The sequence below is a fragment of the Apus apus genome, chromosome 6 (assembly GCF_020740795.1).
Source record: "Apus apus isolate bApuApu2 chromosome 6, bApuApu2.pri.cur, whole genome shotgun sequence".
Lineage (NCBI taxonomy): Eukaryota > Metazoa > Chordata > Aves > Apodiformes > Apodidae > Apus > Apus apus.
The window spans coordinates 5,390,896-5,413,063 of NC_067287.1; the positions used below are offsets into that span (position 1 = coordinate 5,390,896).

The 22,168-nt window shown below is 39.2% G+C and overlaps 1 protein-coding gene across 1 annotated transcript in view; it reads left to right on the forward strand.

Moving 5' to 3' along the window:
• LRP1B (LDL receptor related protein 1B) overlaps positions 1-22,168 on the forward strand; it is a 398,334-nt gene that overhangs the window by 75,179 nt on the left and 300,987 nt on the right. The window contains exons 2-4 of the mRNA XM_051623744.1: positions 9,072-9,191; positions 10,436-10,564; positions 18,179-18,436. Of these exons, the coding sequence (XP_051479704.1) occupies positions 9,095-9,191; positions 10,436-10,564; positions 18,179-18,436 (484 nt within the window). The 5' untranslated portion in view covers positions 9,072-9,094. The remainder of the gene's footprint in view (positions 1-9,071; positions 9,192-10,435; positions 10,565-18,178; positions 18,437-22,168) is intronic.

Genomic DNA, 22,168 nt, shown 5'->3' on the forward strand with positions numbered 1-22,168 from the left:
ATCCTTGCAAGGAAGGGACAGTCTGTAGGAACCACTGTTTCCATGAGGTTGGCAGGGACCTCTGGAGACCTTGTAGCTGACGAGCCCTCTGCTGAAAGCAGGGTCACCTGGGTCAAGTTTCCTAGCACCATGTCCTGTTGAGCTTTGAACATCATCAAGGGTGGAAGCTCCAAAACCTCCCTGGGCACCCTTCCTGTGTTCAGCCACCCTCATAGTGAAAAACTGTTTTCTTATGTTCAGAGTGAAACTGCAGAAAGACTTTTGGTGGTCAGGGTATAGGGTTCATGCCTATGGATTGTGAATAATTAAAGACAGGCCTTAGTGAAAGGACAACCTAGGACTAGGGGACCTGCCTCTTCAGGGTAAGACTTCTCAATCATATTTAGATTTCCAAAGCTCCCCTTGAGAAGCTTCCAAACATTTCTGACCTCTTTTTTTTCTCTCTAGACATTCCTCAGGCACTGAAATGCAATTTACTTCTCAGGCTGAGAAATCGTGAGCTAACTCTTTAAGTGCATTTCATATAACTATGTCCAGATTACTAAGAAGCCTATGTGGTCTGCTCTTGTTGACTACCAGTCCTCTCTGTAGCTTGTCTATTCTGCCAGTCTTTGTCACCATTCACAAACTTTATCAGTCACTTCTTTCATTCCTGGATTATTAATGAACATGTTCGGTATTATCAGACTTCTTATCTCTTTAGACACACTTAATGATAGTTCTCTGTAACTCAGTGAACAAGCTTCAGTATATATATGTGAAAATACCTAAAACTGTAAACTGATTTATATAATCTTAACCAAGCATGTGTGGTGTTCTCATATAAAGTATATCTTTTAAATCCGTATCTTGTGTCCAGATTAATAACCAGATAAATTACTCTCTTTAGAAATTACTTACCCTGTTTAAATTTCCCCATGTGAACTTCTCTCTAGCTTATCCTTGCACTTGTGTTTGGCAGCCAGGGTGTAACTGAAACAGCAAAAGGTCAAAATAAGCAGCCATTTCCACCCATGAAGCTAATATTTTACTACATGCCTGCAGCCTGCTGAGCTCATCTTTTCAAGTGTTTTGTGATGCTGTGGTTGAAGAACACCACATAAAACAAATTGTTCTGAAGCTCAGCCAAATGTTGTAGGTCAAGATTTAAGCAGGAAGGCATTTCAGTAGTACATCTTTGAAAAATAAATTTATCCATGAACAAGGTAGGGAGATCCTGTTAGCTGATATTTTGAAGCCGGGTCTACTCGTGTCTCAAAAGGAGTGCTGACTGGGGAGTGTATTTGAAGATTTCATGTGCTTATTTAAGCTTTGTTCTTCTTGAAACATTTCTTGTTCTTGCTGACTTGATTAGGTTGGGGGGCGGGAAGGAGGCGGGAGAGAGCAAACAAAAGGAAACAAAAACAGTGTAAAAAAATCTGTCTTTTAAAAAAAATCACAACCAGCTAGAACTTACTCAGCAAGTCATGCTCATTTTCACTGAACAACAGTCACAGTAAGATATTTCTGGTGCTGAGCAGGCTGGCAAGTGTATTAGACAAGATGTTCAATTTTATTGTGTTCATAAAATAGACAAATACATTTTAATGTCTATTTAAAGTAATACATTCAATTGTACACTAACTGGTTGCCAACACATAGACATGATGTGTAGAAAGATCCAATAGAAGATTGAGGTACATTAGGTAAAATTTTCGAAGTACAAGCCATGTGCCACCATGCTTGGAAGTACTTACCTGGTGCAGACAACTCCCCTATTTAAATTAAAACTTCCTACATCACTGCGTGTTGCAGACCAAGGTTTCCCAATGTGGAGACACTTACTGATACTGATGAGCTCTGATACAGTATAGTTAAGACAACTTTTTCATATAAATTATAAGACAAAAACTGGTGCTCAGCTTTTACATGACAGCATTGTCCTTACAGCACTGCTTAGGAGGTGGGACCCAGGATTACCCAGGTGGGCCTTGAGCCTCAGGAGTATTCACACCTCACACCTATCAACCATCCCCCCATAGGATGGACTAGTCACAATATAAGGTGGTCTTGTGTTGATACAGGTGGGAAAGCGGGAGTTTTGCTGGCTCAGAGAATGCACATTAGATTATGGCCCTGTTGCCTGATGATTGTAGTAATGGCAAAGGGTGGAAATACAGCTATCTTGTCAATATCTTTTTATCCAGTAACTGTTTTATGGAAGAAAACTGAGGAGCAGTTTGGTACTCAGGACAAAGCACTGTTCTCAAGCATCATTTCTCTGCCTGTGTCCTGGATATATGACTGTAACAGCCTTAGGAAGAGATTCTGCACTCTAGGGTTTAAGCAAATGCAGTGACTTACCAGCAGTCCAGGCTCAGACATCTAAGTTCTGTGAAGGAAAAGGATTGCAGTTATATCCAGGACGTACAAAGTGCTTTAACTTGCTCTAGGCAGTTCAGGATACAGGGTTTTTCAGGGGTTGTCCTGGCTTATTGTTACCCTGCCTGTGCATGACAGCAATACTGGACTGCCTAACAGATCTCTGGGGCTGAGGCAGCTGGAGGCTGGCTTGCAGACCCTAACTGAGAGTGTCTCTGTTTTTAAGGCATCTACCTTTTAGCTAAATTTTCTAAATGGATGGTTTATTTTAGCGATTAAGAAAAACAACTTCAGCCCAGTGTTTTCCCAAGGCTCCTGACCGTGAGTTGGGAAGCAGCAGTGACTTGGCTGGTGCCCACGTGCAGGGGCTGCAGCTTGACCAGCACCAGCCATGGGAAACACTAAATAGGATGAGGAAGTGTTCAGCTAAGCACCTGTCTAAGGGAAAACAGGAATCCTTTTGTCTAGCCTAAGGTGTTGTTCCCCTTCTCCCCCCTGTTAGAGTTTAGTGAGGCACATCTAACATTCGCTGCATGTTGTTGTTTTTGAAAATTTGGCTCCTTCTGCTTCTCTGCTGAACTCTGACAGAGGTCAGCCAGAGTGGGAGTATAAGGTTAGGAATCTGATCTCTGATTTCCATCTCTCTTTTTCCAGTGGTATATCTACCATAACAGAGTTCTGGGCCGAGTTGTGTGAAAAAGACCATTACATTTTTGTCACTTTTTTTTTTTTTATAGTACTGTAGCAAAACTAATAAAATGTCCAACAAATGTAAGATAAAAACATGCTGCATTTTTTCAATCCAGCTTCAATTTAATTCTATCAATCATACTACCCTTTTTTTTTTGTCAGAGAAGCAAACCGTAGAGCTTTATATTGCACATCAACAATAACAAACAAAAACCTTAGGGTACATTACATTGAAGAGTCTAATCTGTTAAAGAATTGTACTTAAAAAGCTTGGAAAATGAACTAGAAAAGGCTTACAGCATGTGTGATAAGAATAGTCTAGACATCAGTGTATGAATATTGAATCACAAGAACCGAAAGAATAACATAGTGATAAGATCAAGTAAATTCATGAAACACAAGGCTGCCAAAAAGAGGATGAACACTAAAGAGAAATAAGAGTATGTGTGGAGTACAGTTAGAAAGCTAGTTCACTAACAAGCTCCCATAAGTTTTCCTTTGGGTATGTTCCAAAGACAAGGGAAACAATTAATCTTAATTCCATAATGAAAAATTATGTTTTAATATAAGATAGTGTGTTGCTTGAGGAATATTGTAGTGGAAAGAGCCTCCTGGATCATAGCTGCAGTTTCTGATATTTCAGGGGCATTTCCATATGCTGTCTTTCATGAATCTATCATGATCCGTGTCAAAAGCACTTATTTATTTTCTGTCCCTGCTGTTCCCATTCAAAGAGGAGTTCCAGAACCTGATTATGATAATAGCTGAGAACCTTCTCATTTTCAGCCAGAATTTATTAATGTGCAATTTATACCCATTTGTACTTCTGCCAATGGCCCTTTAGCTTAAATTGTCTCTTTCCCTGCTGCTGATCCTCTGATATATTCGTAGACAGCAGTCATAATTCCTCTTCATTTTAATCTCCTGGCACTCATCAACACAAAAATTTTCAGTTACCCCTCAGAGCTCCTTACCTCTGCTAATCCCTGAGGCCATTTTCTGATCCTGCTCAAATCTTAGTTTATCTTCCAGATATCCATTGGGGTGGGCACAGCCCCAAATGGCTGCATCATGGAAGAAAAGAACTCACGAGCATCATGGGCCTTGATGTCAACACTTTCTCTACAGGAAATACTTATCCCAGTGCTCTCAGTGAGACATTTCTCATTTTCCCAGGCAACATTGCATTGGTATCTCACAATCATTCTCTGATGAACTCTTCGACAAGGACTCTTTGTTGTTTAAAATTGTGAAACCCTGAACTGCCAGCAGAAGCTCTGCTATTGTTCCCCAAGTATCTTATCTTGCACTTTAAACTTTGAAACTTCAGCCAATTTCTTTTACTTCAGCTCTATATCATTGATGTTATCAATGTCATGTGATTGGTGATTTTTTTATTACAGAGTCCTGTAAAGTTGTCTATACTCTCCAGAATACATTATCATTACAAAAAGAGCAGTACAGGATTTATATATTACAGATGTACTTATGAAATACAATGGAGAACCCACTGTAGCTAAAGGGCCTTATTATCATCCAAGTGACTCAGAAGTAATGACATCTAAATGCATTTCGCTGGGTGGGAATCTTGTCCTCTTTCATCCTCTCAGGAAAGGCAAAGTGAACTGAGTTATCTTTGTAAATACACTGTACTGCTCGACAATCCCCAAGAACCAAAAAAGTTTCCAGCATTAAGAAGCTGCCAGCTGAACTGCTTTTGTTGTTAATAGAAAGAGGTAAAACATCTAAGCTTGAGAACCTGCTGTGAACCTATTGTCAACCTCATGTCAGCTCAGGAGGAACTGACAAAAAGGATAGTCAGATCTATTGGTTAATCCTTTAATTAAAAAGCCATTCAAGAGATGAGAGTTCCTTATATCATTCATCTTGGAAGAACTATTATAAGCAGTGTATTTCCTTGAACACAGAAGAAATAAATGAAGCCAGGATTTTATCACTATGAAGTCCTGTGGGTGCAGTTTGTCCAAGAAGCTTACAGGTCCTCCGATCCCTTGTCAAAGGTATATATCACTTTAAGGGAGATGAGATCAGCAGCACCTTTTCCTGATTGACTACTCTCCTGTGAACCTGGATACCTGAGAGTTAGAGGAATATGAAAGTCAGGAAGGATGAGATTGACGTGGGTGTCTTTGAGAAAGCAGGGTGGTTTTTGTGACAGAGCTAGAGCACAACTTCAGAGAGGCTCGTTCATGTGGGGAAGAAATAAATGCTGCTCTTCGTGTCTCCTATGGAAGAAAGAAACACTGAACAAAATCACCTAAATCAGAGCTGGATGAATTGTCAGTACTCCCTGGGCTTGAAGAAAATAGATCATCCTAAAGGCACTCACAACTACTTCTGCTAGCCTGTATTTCTGCAAATCTCACGGCTTGCTCTGCAGCTGCATGTCTAGAATTGTGGGTCTCCTTGTGAGCTATAAAGCTCTCCCCTGTTGCTTTCCCTCAGTGCAGCAGAAATACTGTTTTTTGACAAATTCAGAGGTTTCTGTAGCTATGATAAAAGAGGGAAAGTCAGTGATGCTTGTTCTTCACTGCCTGTGGACTTTGTAAACCAATTCAGGTTGAGAGAGAGAGAACGAACGAAGTGGGTCCAGAATTTTACTCTAATCCGAAAGCAAGCTAAGAAGGACAAGAAGTGAGGGTCCCTGGCATTTCTCTCTTTACATTTCCTATCCAGAGCATTAAAAATACCAGTGTGCACTGCTTTGTGTTTTTTCTTTGCCTCCTCACCTCTTCCCAAGAAGCCTGTTAAAAATCTGACCAAACCAGGAATGTATACAGTCTTCCATGTAATGTCCTTCAACATTTCAAGTATTTCCAGAGGCAAGCAAAGTCCATTTTCTTTCAAAGGTTTTCAGGATCAGTTGCTTAAAACAAAGAAAATAAAATATCTCATACAATAGAAAATACATTTGCTATGTTATTATTTCTTTTTTCTATTTGTGTGTTTATCATAGAATCATAGAATGGTTTGGTTTGAAAGGGACCTAGAAGATCATCTACTTCGAACCCTCCAGCAAGGGCAAGGATACCTTCCACTAGACCAGGTTGCACAAAGCCCTGTCCAACCTGGTCTTGAACACCTCCAGGAATGCCCTTAATAATGTGCTTGAACTTTTGGTCAGCCCTGAAGTGGTCAAGCAGTTGGACTAGATAGTCGCTTTTGGTCCCTTCCAACTGAACTATTCTATTCCTACTCTACTCTACTCTACTCTACTCTACTCTACTCTACTCTACTCTACTCTACTCTACTCTACTCTACTCTACTCTACTCTACTCTTTTCTGTATTTGCTTACCCTGAGCATTGTAGTTGTATTTTGTGCTTTTCCACTTATGGATTCCCCTGGCAGTTTTAGCAGATCAACAAGGGAGCAGAAATGTTCTGGGGCATGAATGTGTATCTCACACAGGTGATAAGAAAACTCTTCACTGGAGTTGTGAATGGAGACAAGTTCCTGTCATAATAATCTGATGGACCATATAGCAGGAGAGGATATGTTAGTCTGAAGTCAGAAACAGATGGTGGTCAACAGTGCTTCTGAAATGGATTTATGGGAAAGTCTGGTGTGTTCAAGAATTCCTGGCTGACTGCCTGGCCAGCCATCTCCCTCCAAGGAAACTGGTAAAAGCAGTTTATGTGTAAAATTTGAGGCAGGTGATAGGTTACTTCTTCTCCTAGCAAGATGAAATGAGAGATTAAAAATTGTTTTTCTCACTGGTTCAGTTTTAACTGCTCCAAACCATTACTGAGAGTGGACTATGAAACGTGTATTTTGAGAAAATAGATTTGAAATTATTTCATTAGTTCAACAAGATTCACAAGTAAGTAAATATGAGGACTTGAGTGAGGAACTATTAATGGACTACATCTTCAGAGAAACCCTTTCTAAAAGCATAGCAGATGTGATGAGGACATCAACAAAGTTGTGAGAGACAATGTGAAAAAAGAAAAAGTGAGGGAAGAATGAGGGTTGAGACATGTGATGAGGAACAGTTTTGGTCTATCCACAGCACCCCAGTTACACTTACTGTAGGAAAAATGCAACAATTTTGTTGTTAAAAGCCACCCACGTGCTACTGCAGTGATTTAAAATCAATGAAATGCAACAGTTCTTGTAAAGAATATGAGCAGATAAACTTTTTAATCAATTTTCCTGTAATGGTTCTCACTTGCCAATTTATTGGTGCCATTCTCCAGCAGCCTTTCCTGGCTGGGTGTGGGTCCCACTATTCTGGTTTAAGCTGCTGACTGTCTGCTTCCATTATGGAAAGAGGGCATACAAGCCAAGTCCTGTTTGTGCTCCTGGCTGTATAGCACCAGTCAAATATTTCAGGAAGAAAATTATAGGTTGTAAAGGATGGTTGATCCATGTTTGCTTCGAAAATTAAATGTATATGTCAATTTTGTTCAGACAGAGATGTTAAATAAACAAATAGCATCTAATCAGCTTTGGTCCGAACTCTTCATCTCGGTGTGCAGTTCCTTTTTGGGGGACTTCTGCATGGGACTTGTTCTTGGAAAGGTGTAAAAAGACTTTAGGACTGGAGTAGGGACAGAAAACCACAAAACAAGCCAAAAATGTATTATCTTCCTATTTACGAGGACACAAAAGACAGAGAAATAACCCACAAATCACTTGAAAAATGGGCAGATTTAGTCAGTCAATGATTTATCAGCCTCTAGTCACTCAGTAGCTTGTGTGGATTACAGAATTCCAGGGAATGCCCTGTGATAATTGTGTGGAACCTCTTTGGTTTTAGAATAGTTGTATTATAATAAGTAGTAAGTTTGGGTGCCAGCCACATCTACTTATCTCCCAAAATTTCAGCTTTATTTTGACACCAGCAGACGTTCCAGTATTGAAGCTCCAGGGCTCAGATGCTGATGCAGACACTTCTTCATATTCATTTTCATTCTACTGCCAAGTAGAACTTACTGAATAATGATCAGACAGATTAAAGCTGCCCACATATTAAAATACAGATTTCTCTTTTTTTCTTTGTTTTTTTGTTAGGGAATACACATTTACTTTCTACCAGGCCTGTACCAGAATCTTTCTGTGTCCATTTGCAGGTTATTTTCTGATCCATCTGCATATAGGTTTGAAAAATACTTTCAGATCAACTCTTGAAGCTGTTTTCCTCTAACCATTTCTTATTTTCCTGGAGGAAAAAATGTTGCTCAGTGAAATACTATTTTTCGATCAGCAGAATTGTCAATATACATCATACATCTTGGGGCTGAGAAGCATTTGAGGTTTTTTAGGGGGTTTTCCATGCTTTTTCATGCTGGAAATCATTACAATTATCTATAAATTCTCTATATTTCTACATTATCTATATTTCTACAATTATTTCCTCTGGTTGTTAGCATCATGCCTTGTGCTGGTGGTAAGTATTTAGTAATAGATCCCATGAAAGTCTCCAGTAGCAATGACATATACAATGTTCCTTGTTTATCCAGTGTTACGAGTCCAACATGAAATTATTGAGCCAGAATGTGTTCCTATTGATTGGTGTGAAGGTTGTATGTGTGTCAGTAAATCAAAACAAGCTTAGAAAAGATAGGAAATCAATTGATATGAGGAATAGGAAAGACATAGATGTTGAAACCTTTCTCATAGCTTTGGCTGGTTTTTATAAATATAATCTCACTATTCGAGCTTTGGTGGTTGTTTTATTTCCAAATGATTGCTTTGACTTCAAATGACTGATGTGCAAAAAAAATGGATGTCTAAGCAGGATAGTAGTACACCTCAATAATAAGCTTGTGAAGAACTTTTGGTAGAAACAAAATGCTGATTTCTATTTATTAACTTGCTGAAATGCAGTTTCCAAAGCAAGCATTTTGCAATGTTTGATGTGTCATATTTCCAAAACCAGCTAACATAAATGGTGATGGTTTTTCCTTCCTGAGATGTACAAAGTTTCAGAAGTTTGCAATTTAGGAATAAGAAAAATATTGAGTAACATTTGTCTCTAATTAATATTGTTTACAGAATTGCTACCCAAATGCCACCAGATGAATTGCCAGTACAAATGTGCCATTACCAGGAACGGCACCAGGTGTTACTGTGGAGATGGATATGAAACAAGCAGTGATGGAAGAAGCTGCACAGGTAAACCAGAAATGGGCTGTAACAGGATCACTGATAATTCCCTGATGGCTGCCAGGGGCAGGGAACCAGCAGTGGGCTTGTAGGCTCAGGCAAGGAGAAAGAGAGCCCCTCCAAAATGAGAGGCAAGGCCTCCGTGTTGCCTCCTCGGTGCTCCTGTGCCTGTACCCCAGCAGTAGCTGTGTCTCCATCACCAGGAGCAGGGCCTCCTTGGGGAGCAGAGGTGGGCAGTGTTTCCTGCTGCTCAGACCAGCTTCCAGCTCTTGTACAAGCTGCTCTCCAGATCTCACTACCAGGAGACTGTCAAACTTGTAGCGTTTTGCCTCATGCCCGTAAAGTCACACCTAGATTAGAATTTGATAAATGAGCACTCCCAGATCATACAACTTAGCTGAGAATGTTACTTCAGTGTAATTAATTGTGTGTTTTTTTTCAATTCTTAAAATAGATGGCTTCTTAATTCTCTCTCCAGCCATTTGTTTCTTGTGGGTTTTTTTCTCTTGTTATAAGCACAGAATTCTGTTGCCTTGTGCATGTGCTCACTACCAATCGCTTCTCTCTCCCAGTAATAGTGCTAAGTCAGATTCTACATAAATATAATTTATTGTAAGTTCTTTTGCTCTTTGGTTGTCATGTTTTGTGATTGAAAATATATCAGAGGAAATAATTTCAACAGCAGTTTTTTAAAATGTCAGTTTATTACTTAAACCCTCAGCCACTGTTAAATAGCATATCTTGATTTTATGGTATTATGCCTGTATACCCTAGTTGAGAAAATTGTTCTTTATATTTATTAGAGAAATATATAGTTTTAGAGGTAGTGGATGATGGTTTAATGTAGAAGTTGTGACAGTTCATTTTAGGGACCGTAAGACATTGCCAACATAAACAGGTTGGGAAGAATAATCAATTATTTCCTCTCTTCAAGTGTTGCTTCATTCATCAACCCTGATAACTAGTGGTCTCTAGGACTAACAAGAACTCAAATGTCTCCCTAACATGATATGGACAGTGGATAGTACTTGAAAAATGAAGTATTTTTTCTTTCAAAAGTAATAGCTGTGAAACTTGGAGTTATTGGAGTGATTTCAACAGCCAACATCCATGATAAGGTTATGCTTGAGAAGTGGAAAACATAAAGCATCATACCATAATGACTTCATTAAACTTTTTCTCTTAGATTTCTGCTTTTTTTGTTGATTTTTTTTTTCTAATCCTTACACAAGATCTCATTAATGTTCCATTAGATTTGAATGAATGTAATATCTATGGAAGCTGTAGCCAGATGTGCATTAATACAGATGGATCATACACTTGCAGCTGTGTGGAGGGTTATGTACTTCAGCCCGACAACAAATCCTGCAGTGCCAAAAATGGTAAGTTTTTAGCATCTTTTTACCTTAATGAGAACATTTTGTGTAGTGTTCCTATCTAGAGGACACATACGAAGAGACAGAGAGACAAACACAGAAGAGATGAACTTTCCTTCACTTTACTGCAAAGAACCACAAAACAAACCTAGAAAAAACTTTTCACACATTATGACTATATTCTAAGGGAAATATTAGAAGTTATTATATGGTTATTATTAGTTAAAGTGAAAGCCTTGAATCAGCCAAGATTAGAACAATTCCCAGTTTCCCTGTTCATAAATAATCCAAAGATTTTCGTCACACAAACAAAACAATCTCTTTACTCTGGGAAGAGAATGGAGATAGTGAGAAGGCAGCAGAAATGATCATGTACCCATAGGATAATAAAAGACATGAGATTACTTTGTCCTTGAAATATCCCAGGAGGTGAATTTTGTGATACAAATATTCACACTAGGCTTTTTGTTGCTTAGTGCATGTTTTCTGTAGCAATTGTAAATTGGGTATTTGAGGAAATTAGTTAATTGTGTTTAATGAAGCAGTATTGTACACGGTAGTTTCTTACTCAGTATATTGAATTAATTTTATATCAAAACCCCCAACAGTTCCTTAAGCGATTGTTCAGCATCCACAATGATTCAACACCCAAGTATAAAGCTGTGTTTGTTACATATATTTTTGAGTGTTCCTTTTTGTAGGTTTTTTGCTGTCAGGAAAAGGGTAGGTCTGCTGGTTTTTTTAGGCTTCTTCACGTAAAGAACATTGCCAAATATGTTGTGACTTGAGCACCAGTAAGAGTTACAGAGTTTGTTATTGCTTGTAACAAGTTTTGTATTGATCCCTACAACATAGCTGAGCAATTTTTAAAAATCCACAGCAAAGTATTGTGAGATAAGAAAGTCTGTACAAAGTAAAAATATTTTAATATTCTTTTTCCTCCACTATATGAAAATCAATAATGCAATTCCAGGAAATTCTCATGGTGCCGGTATGGGGCTTAAAATGAGCCTTGGAGTTCCCTTCTTAGATCCAGCAGACTGTGTAACAACTGAGTGTTGAAGTGAGCTGTCAGTGTCTTCGTGGTCATGATGAAATGAATCAGACTAACAGAGAAGAACTAGTCCTCTGTCTCTCTTAATGCTTTGTCATGTTTATTTTGTAGTAGTTTTTATCTTTTCTGTTACTTTCAAAAGGGAATCACTAGTCATTGATCAGATAAATCACTTTCCAGTGATTTCTGATACAGTACAAATCAAATCACGGTTCTGCAAATACATGAATGTTGCTCATTACATTGGTGTTGTGTTTGCACACAAGTTTTCCTTGAATTACTACTGAATTCAATTATCAATGTGATGAATATGTGGGCCAAATACTTCATAGGGCACAGAAGTCAGAAAGATGCCTGGCACAATAATGAAGGTGCTTTCATCACAGAGCTCTGCAAGAGCTGCAATGGCTTCTAAGAGTTTATGTTACTTCACTGGGCCCAGCTCTGGAAAATGATGGAGTTTCCATGTACCAGCAGGTCGCTTTCCTACACCTTTCCTGTTACATTCATAGCTTCTCTGATCATACAAGCTGCTTTTCACAACTTTCTGCCGTGTAGGATAAGATTCAAGTAGGGGCTAAAGCAGGTGTGGCCCTGCACAAATAGGCTGTTGAAAAAGTATCTAAAATATGTACTGGATCACAAGTAAAAAATTAGTCCATGTCATCTTGTTGTGCAGGGGGAGAGGTTTATGTACAAGCAGGATTGTTACTTCCAAAACACATGAATTAATCCTTCTACTTGCTTAACACTAGGAAGTTTTCAGCTGGGATGTGACATCCAGTGAGGAGCACCACACAAGGCAGCTGTGGATCAATAGAACAGAATCCAGGAATAAAAAGATGTCTAAGGGGAAAAAAAGAGCACTTACAAAAATCATTAGATTTAAAAAGACAAAGGAATATTAGGATGGAAAGAACAAGCCATCTGCTCTGTCAGTGTTAGACAGAAGTAGTCAGAGAAGTAAAATGGGCCAAGGGATATTGTGCTGTGTATGTGAAAGCTATGAAGGATAAGCAGCAGCGGTAGAGGTTGAGGTTAGGTTGGGCATGATGTGAAACTTTCAGTGTTAATACCAGCAGATCTGCCAAGAATATCAATTGCTGTCCACATTGAGATCCTAGATAGGGCACAACAGGCTACACAAACCTGTCAGCCCAACGTCACGGAATCACAGAAATATTGAGGCTGGGAAGACCTCTGAGCTCATCAAGCCCAACCTGTCACCTAACACCACCACATCAGCAAGACCATGGCACTAAGTGTCACATTCAGTCTTTCCTTACACACCTCCAGGGATGGTGCCTCCACCAGTTCCCTGGGTAGTCCATTCCGATGTCTGATCACCCTTTCCATGGGGAAGTGCTTCCTGATATCCAACCTAAACTTCCCCTGGTGCAGCTTCAGGCCTTGCCCTCTGGTCCTGTCACTAGTTGCCTGAGAGAAGAGCCCAGCTCCCACCTGACTAACTCTTGGTAGTCTCTGTAAATGGAGTGGCAGGTTTCTGAATATTTATGAGTGGAGGTGGAGCTGGAGGCCCCAGTTATGGAAGGTGCTGAGCAGGTGAGAGGTGTCTGTGAGCACAGCTCTGGAGGAGCCCTGCCCTGGGGACATGGGTGGGTGCAGTGGCCACTGGAGATCACCAGCAGCTCTCCCACAGCCTCAGAGTCCATCCCTTCACAACCATCTTTCCAGGTATGGAAGAATTAGCGAAGAAGTTCACAGAAGCTACTTGTGCACCACCCTTCAGGCAACCGAATGCTTGGCTGTGAAGGTGCTAAGGTTTAACCCTCATTAAATTCTGCAGTTTCTTCCTCAGCTCATTTAAATAACTTTGAAGCCAGAAACTTGTAGCTGCACGGTACCTTTGGGAAGAATGTTAAAACAGGTATCAAAACAGCTGGGGGCACACCATGGGTTTTTCCCAGACTTTTAAAACACGTTTTATTTTATGAAAGAAGCAGCAGTTAATGACTTCTTCCGAGGTGAAAATGGAGCAAAACACAGCTTTGCTGAACAGAGTTTTAGAAGGTCTTTATTTACCACGTTTGTATGCCCATATTGCAAGGCCTGCATTTGATGGAAAGAGTATATAACAAAATCAGTTGGAAACTTTAGCAATCCTCATCTTATTTCCAAAAGTTCCTGCTATGTTTTATAGCTGCATAGCCTATATAGAGAGAAATGTCGTGTGGTAAGAGACATTTGACATCTAGATAAAGAGAGATGAACTGCTAATTGCTAAAGCAAAAAGCTTTTTCTGATTTTTAGAAAACATTCATAACTTAAAATATATTTTACAGCACAGTTTTCTTGTAAGAACTCACAGAACTGCCTTTTGAGGGTTTAGAAAGAAAGCAGACAGTTTGTGGGGCATATTGTGGATTAACATTGAAAATTAATAAAATTCACTTTAAAAAATCGGACTGTATTTTATTCAACATTACTAAATACTTTTCAGACTTCTATATAGTATATACAGTATTTGTACTGCTAAGAGCAAAGTGCTTCAAATTTACAAGGCATACCTCAGGAGAAGGATTTTTAAGCTGCTTGTAAATACTGAATACTGTTTCTTTATCCTTTTCATATCAGTGTACATGAAAGAAAAAGTTGCTGGCATTTTTTAAGCTTTTCTTCCAGAGGAGAAGTAGGACTGTTGGCAGAGCAAAACGCCTTATTTTCTGATTTATTGTGACATCACTTATTGATCTGTATTTTAGACAAGAGCCGGGGGGGGGGGAAATGCAGATCTTTCATCTTTCCCTCTATCTTAAACATAATTCAAAGAAAGATGCTTTCATTTTAGTCAAGAGGGATGAATCATAAAACTTTCCTGGATTAGAGAGCTGTTTGCTTCTTATCTTTTCTATAAAATGAAGAAAAACAGCCAAGAAAAAAAAGAAAACTTGTGAAAAAATAACACACATGAAATCCAGTTATTTGAAAAGCTGCTGTCAGCTTTCTGTAACTCATCCTAGATATGTCCACTACACTTTTGAGCTTTGTAGATCCTGTTCTTGAGAAGCAGACAAGCATTTTTTGTGAGGGAGAAGACATTACTAGCATAGTAATGACTGGCATAGAGAAAGATGCCTTAGTTTTTTTATTTTTTTTGTATTTTTGTAGGAACTTTTAATCATTAACATATTTTTACTTCTTTTTTTTTTTTTTAAATAAGGAATTATGTAGTCAGCCTTTATCTGAGCAACAGTGAAAGAAGCAGGTCACCTGCCCTACTGTGAAAAAATGTGATGAACTGTTTCAATCCCTTGAATGATTTCATGTGTGGGCTGCTTGAAAAATACAATTTCAAGCTCAGTAATCTAGTTTCTGGGTAGGTTCTACCAGAATGTAGATGTATTTTTCATGTTTCATTGTGCCTGCTGAGCAGGACCTCTTAGGAGTGCCACAAGTCCTTACTATCCCTTTGTCAGCAGCCAGGTTTGATTAAACTGTTGCTCAGGAGGTTTGATTTTTTAGAATTCCCTTATGTCTGAGACATTAATACTAAAATACAACTTTTCTCTGGAGTTTAGTGAGGGATTCACTCATAGAATCCTAGCATAGTTTGGGTTGGAAGGGACCATAAAGATCCATGGGCAGGGACACCTCCCACTAGGCCAGGTTGCTCCCAGTCCCATCCAACATGACTTCCAACAGCTTCCCTTGGCAACTTGTACCAGTGTCTCACAACCCTCACTCTAAACAGTTTCTTCCTAAAATCTGATCTAAATCTCTCTTCTTTCAGCTTAAAACCATTATCTTTCATCCTGTCACTACTTTGAAAAAGCCCCTCCCCAGCTTTCCTGTAGCCCCTTCAGGTACTGGAAGGCCCTTTAAGTTCTCCTTGGAGCCTTCTCTTCTCTGGGCTGAACAGCCCTGACTGTTTTCATAGGAGAGATGCTCCAGCTATCTGAGAAACTCCATGGCTTCCTCTGGATTTGCTCCATGAGCTCCAAGCCCTTCTTGTGTTGGGGGCCCCAGAGCTGGATGCAGTGCTCCAGGTGGAGAGACAGAGTTTTCAACAGGTCAGTTTGAAACAATGCAAGGAAGGTTATGGGTCTCTACTGCAACCTCAGATCACTGAGCAACCATTCTGGCCTCATAACTGCAGACAGCTCCTGGGTAGCTGCCTCCTGAGGGCTTTACAGATTGCCCAGAGTGGAAATATCTTATTTAACAAAAAGTATAGGAGCAAAAATAATTAAAAAGGATTTTTCACTCTGCTGCTGTTTGGGAAAGGAGTAATTGAATCCAGAATTAGGCAGTGGCATTATTTTGTGGGAAGGAAGAAGCTGAGCACAGAGCTGTTAGATGGAAAAAGAATCTCAAAATTTAGTGGATGCAGGTGGAAACAATTTTTGTACCAATCTGGGAACTCTCAGGAGTGAGTGTGTGAGAGAGTCAGAAGCTCTTAAGTCTGACTCTCTTCTTCTGATGGGCAGCAGAAGTTTATAAGAAAGAGGAGAAAGAGATTTACATAACCAGCCACCTGTTAGACTGCAAATGGACCTACCTAATGGGAGATTTCAAATAAATTTGCTTAATAAGAGCCCCACTGCCTTCTCTTTTGGAAAAAAAACCCAACAAACTAGATGTTTTAAACACAGCAGACAGTACCAAAGAGCAGAAGTTAATGCCTGCTTCTGGGGCTTTGAGTGAGACCATTGAGCACTGTATTCACTGAAGCATTTTTTTGTCTTTGATGATGAAGTATTATTTGTCAAATAATTTTATTTATGCCGTTTTTTTTTTTCTCCAGTTAGCTGGAATTGCTTAGTAAAATTTTGAAAACTTTATTAAGTAGAACGTTGATTAAAAGTGCTATTTTTCAATACAGCATTTAACTACTGATTTATTCCTTTGAATACAAGCAAATTACATTGGGGTGAGAGCTCTTGACTTGGCAACACAAATATTTTTCACAAATATTTTATCCAAAAGGTTTCTCACCTGATAACATGATTTAATTTAACAACTGGATGGGACAAGTAAACATGTTCTAGTGCTGTTGATCGTGTTCCAGAAAGGGATTCATATGGGCATACCTCATTGCAAAATTAGACATCACTGTAATTCCAGTGAATCCTGAAGAAATTGTTAGGTTCACCCTATCTTTCTCTCTCAGGGAATCTTCTCATGAGGTCCTGCATCAGCTCAGTCTTGGTTGGAGCAGGACTCTGAATGCTGACCATCATCCAATAAGGGGATTTTTCAGGGAGCAGTTTCTCTGTCCTCTTAAACAAACAGATCTCTCTGATGTTTTTCTCCAGCCAATCCGCATGTATCTCAACAACAGTTCTTCATTGTAAATGGAAGCAAAGCAATGTTACCTTCATGTTTCTAACAAAGGAGTTCTTCCCAGAAATCATAGAAATTGCTGGCATATTGTTCTGATACAGATGTGCCCCTGGCAGTTCTGGATTAACTGGGATCTGATTTTAGCGTAAAGTACTAGTCTAGATCTAGAAGAAGATGTCACTCACTTACTCAGTTTCAGCAGCAGGACCTGTATAACACACTCATCATACAGGCACTAATATTCATTTGCAGTTGACTAAGTCAGGTGCATGATTTCAAACCAGCCCTAGGTGTTGATGACAATAATGCCATTAAAAATACACCTAAAGCAAGAACAACTGCCTGTGTGCCCAGGAGCACTCCCCAGAATGCTGAAAGTATTTTGTCCCCATGAGAGTTGTTTGTTCCTGTGTGTGTAAAACTACTTTTTAAACATTTTTTTTATTTTAAGCTATGTATTCTGCACTCTTGGGGTATTGTTTCCTTCATTATTCACAGGTTGCACAAGCATTTTTTATAAATTACTGCAGGATTTCTAGGCAAAATGATTGAAGTGAATGTGACAACACCCTTAAGTTACATGTAATATTTTAATATTAATTGCTTGTTCATACTTTTTGTTTGTTTATTGGGATATTCTTGGTTATCCAATGGAAACTACACATCCTCTGTTACCTTTTTGCTGTCAGGGAACTTCACTGCATGACACTTTCTCCTTCATAACCCATGACATTAGGCCCATCAGCTGGATGATGTAGCCAGGTTTTATTGCATTGGATTTTCCCTAAGGTTGGTTTCTGGGGTTTTTTTAGCAGCATCCACTCCTCAGTGTTTGACTTATTTTACAGACTCTAATAAGAAAAGCACCTTACAATTTCATGTGTGCTCAGAAGTTCTGCAGATTTTCCTGGCCTTCATTCTTTTAGAAATGTCAGCAATCTGGATAGAAATAATTTGCATAACTTGTATTTCATTTTATGACTTAGGCATGAAAAATGTCGCAATAATGATAGTCGGAATTAAGCAGAAGCTGTGGGGCTAGGGTAATTAATTTTCTTTAATGATGTGAACCATTAGAACAGCAGGATAAAATAGACTAGTCATTCAGAATATATGATAGTTATGAAAATAAAAACAAAACCAATTTATTATATCTCTTAAAGCGTGCAGGTAAGAACATGAAAAACTGCATTGAAACTGAGCACATAAATATGGCATCCACAGTGTGTTAACCCTTTACATTCTCTTTACTTTGTTTCTAGAACCTGCTGATAGACCTCCTCTTCTTCTGATTGCAAGCTCTGAAACAATTGAGGTGCTGTATGTTAATGGCAGCAAAGTGTCTGCCCAAACTCCTGTGAAAGGATCTGCCATTTTGACACTGGACTATAGCTACAAAGAGGACAGAGTTTGTTGGATTGAGTCAAGAGATCTTTCCAGTCAGCTGAAGTGTGCCAAGATGACAAAAGCTGGGAAGTTAACAGAGGAGTGGATAATAAATATTGCTCAGTATCTCCATAGTAAGTATATAACAGTGTGTGAGCAAAACAGTGGTGTCTGTCTTGGTAAACTGTTGCAGGAGCCTTCAGAAGTATTTTGGGTCTGGCTTTTGAACATAGTCTTAAACTATTAAATTTTGCAACTCATAACGAAGCACTTTTATGTTTCTCACTCATGTATATATTCAGTATGAGTTGCAGTATTAGTATTCATGCAGAATTTTGAAAGATGTGCAAAGTAGTGCTACATTAATTTTGAAAATGATCCTTTGGTACTGGGATAATACTAACAATGAATTAAAGAGACACATGCTTATGACATTTGCTGTCAGCTGTCATAGGTATGTTAGTTCTTGAGAATAAGAAAATATTTTCTGACTTACTGGAAATAAATTGCTGTTCTTTTTCTGCAACCAAGAAAAAAATAAATTAAGCTACCTAAAATCATTGTGCTTAATCAATCTTTGGCATCACAGCATTATTTCCTCATCAGCATTTCAGTCTGTGGAACACTGTTATCTTCTGAGGGAGGTGTTCTTCCACTTACACGTCCTCATGTGAACAGACTGCAAAATAGTATGCAGTAAAAAAGATGGAATTTTCTTTATTACAAATTTTCTACAGTGGAAAATTAATAATAATAAAAAACCCCTACCAAAAAGCCCCCACAGCCCCCCCTCAAAAAAACAACAAACACAAACAAACAAAAACAAACCAAAACAAATAAAAAAATAAGCAAAAAACATGGTTTGTATTTTCTTGGTCATCACTCACTGTGACTATTCTACTTTTAGAGGATTCTCTTATCCTAGATGCAAAGTATAGTCCTTTTCTTTTTGGTCTTCTACCTATTTTATTGAGGTTCTATTTTTAAGATGTTGTAGTTTAGAATACTTTTCTTACTCTAAATATCTAAGGGCTCTAAAACTCTTGGTGGTAGTGTTTGTGCTTTTTAAAATTCAGTCTGTTATTGATACTTTATTTTCTTTCTTTTAACTAATAACAATCACATTAACCACAGTCCTTAGAACAATTTGTTTTGTGTTAAAGTGCATGTGTGTCTGTTCTGTCACTTATCTTCATCATCAGAGTGGACTGTAGCACCAGGTTTTGTAGTTCTCTCCAGCATTCCTCTCCCTCTGTTCTCTGCATGTGGAGAGAATTGCTAATCTCTGTGGTGTTCTGATGTGCATTAGTGCATCTGTTTGCAAAACGAAGGCTGGATGATGGGTTTGAAAAAAATACAGTGCCTGGAATTAATGAGCTAGTCATTTTTCATGGTGCTAGTACACATCAGCCTGTGGTCTCTAATATTCTACTGAAACTTCACTGTAATAATTCAGTCTTGCTTAAATGAAAAATAGAAATTCCCATGTACATGAATGGGCTGCAGAGACTTGTTCCAACTTCTTTTTAATTTTGATTTGGGAAATAGTGCTTGGAGACTTGGAAAAGCATTGCTTAGAGTGAGGTTTGGAGTTCTGACTGACCAAAGAGAGCAAACTTAGCTGTGGCAGTGTTTTTTTCCAGACACACATCCACAGCTGCTCTTCTTGGATTGCTGCAGCAGAGCAAGGTCAGTCCCCAGGGTCTGAGCATGCCTTCTCAGAGGGGCAAGTCATGTGAAAGCTCCTTTTGTCCTGCTTCTGCTCCCAGCTCTGCAGTGACTTAACAGACTGGTTCACTGGGTCATCCGAGGCAGGAGACAGCACAGACAATATGCTGCTCCTTCTGGGAGTAATAACTTCCAAAGGTTCAGTCAGAACTCATCTATTGCAGACTTGTTGGTTGGGTTTGTTGTTGTTTTTTGTTGTTGTTGTTGTTGTCTTTTTTGTTTCTTTGTTTGCTTGTTTGTTTTCCTGCTGTAATGAATGCAGAAATTATCCCTGTAATTAGTATCTTCTCTCCCAGACATATATCTGGAGTTATGCCTGCAAGGACATGACAGCAGGCTGGTGTTACTGGATCTGTTATACATGCCTGCACACATGGATAGCTCATTTTGTGGCTACTGCAAAACTAAGCTTTAATTTTTTAATTCTTCCCTTTCTTCCCTCCACTTCTGTTACCCATCAGGTGACTTCTGCTATTTCTCTTCCTTATATAGCACTACATCTGATGAGGCAAGTTAATTAAGTTTAACTCTTTGTTTGCACAGCGAGATGTTAAGGAGCAGTCGTTTATATGAAGTGTTACTTCTAGGACCAAACGAACAAATATTCTTTTAAATGGCACAAAGGTGGAAAATCTCTCAGAATTTTCTGCCCTTCCAAAGCCATGATGTGCAATCTTATGCTAATGCTTTTGTGTGTTGGCATGGGGGAGTGGCAAGAGCAGCATCTTCTGGGTGATAGGATCTCCTTCGTCATCATTTTAATAAACATTTGCTGTATTTGTCATTGCAAGGACCAAGCACCCCTCCAGACAAGCACCAGGCAGCACAGCCTGGGTTTTAGCCACTGTTCTTCTGTAGAATGTAACAAAAGCTCTTCTGGGATAATGCTTCAGAGCATGATATTTTCTCCTTGGCAGATATTTGATTCCTTTTTCCTTGGCATTCAGCAATCACAGCACACCAGTACAAATCCTGCAATGCTTGTGTTTAGCTTTGCCACCTGGTGGTGTTCTGTACCTCCAGACACTCGATCCTGCCTCGCCTTGGAAGGCACACAGGCCTTTCTGTTGGCAGATGTGCTTGTACAGGGCTGGTCTGGAGGAAAAGAAACCTCTTGCTTCTTCCATACTAATTCAGTTTTAATCTAGCTGCCTTCCCTCACCTGCCCTAGCACAGCACAGAGAAGTGTCTCTGAGGTTCGAAACAGGTGGTGGACATGGAGGATCCTAAGTTCCAGTCAGAAGAAGCATTTGCCTCACTGCTTGTGGAACCCAGTACCTTCCACTTGCCCTCATGATCACAAGCCAAAGCTGACTTTTTGGTTCTCACACTTTTTGGATGTGGTTACTGTGAAGACCATCAGACAGCGAGCTCAGAGGATTCAACCAGGGTCCAATAGTGTCTCTTTGGTTACATTTGTTTTCTTCCATAGCTTTGGTCCCCCTAATTTACATGTCACCCCTCAACCTAAACCACTTCCTAGTAGGGATTAATCACAACTATTAGCTCTGTGTTCAGAAAAGATACAATCATTTAGCGTGGCATTGACAAGGATCAATCTTTGAAGGAAACACTAAGCAATAGAAAATGGGGCTTCTGTCAGCCACCTGTGAAATTCCTGTGAATATTCATGAGAAATCAAAGCAAACTTTGCCTACTGAGGAGAAGAACTGTGAAGATCTGAGGGGAGGTGTTTGTTTCTTCATAAAGTCTGCCCTGAGTTTGTCTCCAGACAGGAGTAATAAGCCGTCATGTAGTTGTAGAATGTGATTTTTCTTTTTCTTCTGTGACAGACAGACCATGCTTACAGACCTTCTAGAAGATGAACAGAAATGAGAAGACTTCACATCAAAGATCATTTAAACCTCAAATGGCACTTTAGTAGGGTTCAGAGCGTTTGGTACAGTAATGGGAGCCAGAATGGGATGTGAGAAGAGTATCCTAAAGAAATATCACAGCATACTTGTCCTGAATATGGCATCCACTTGTCACTCCTAGAGAACTGGCTCATCTTGCATTGCTGTTCTTGCATTTCTAGGAAGACTGGACAGATGCTGTTTCTGGAATAGTGACCTTTCTTACTTTGTCCAACATTTTGTTTGTTTGTTTGTTTGTTTGTTTTTAATACTGTCAATATC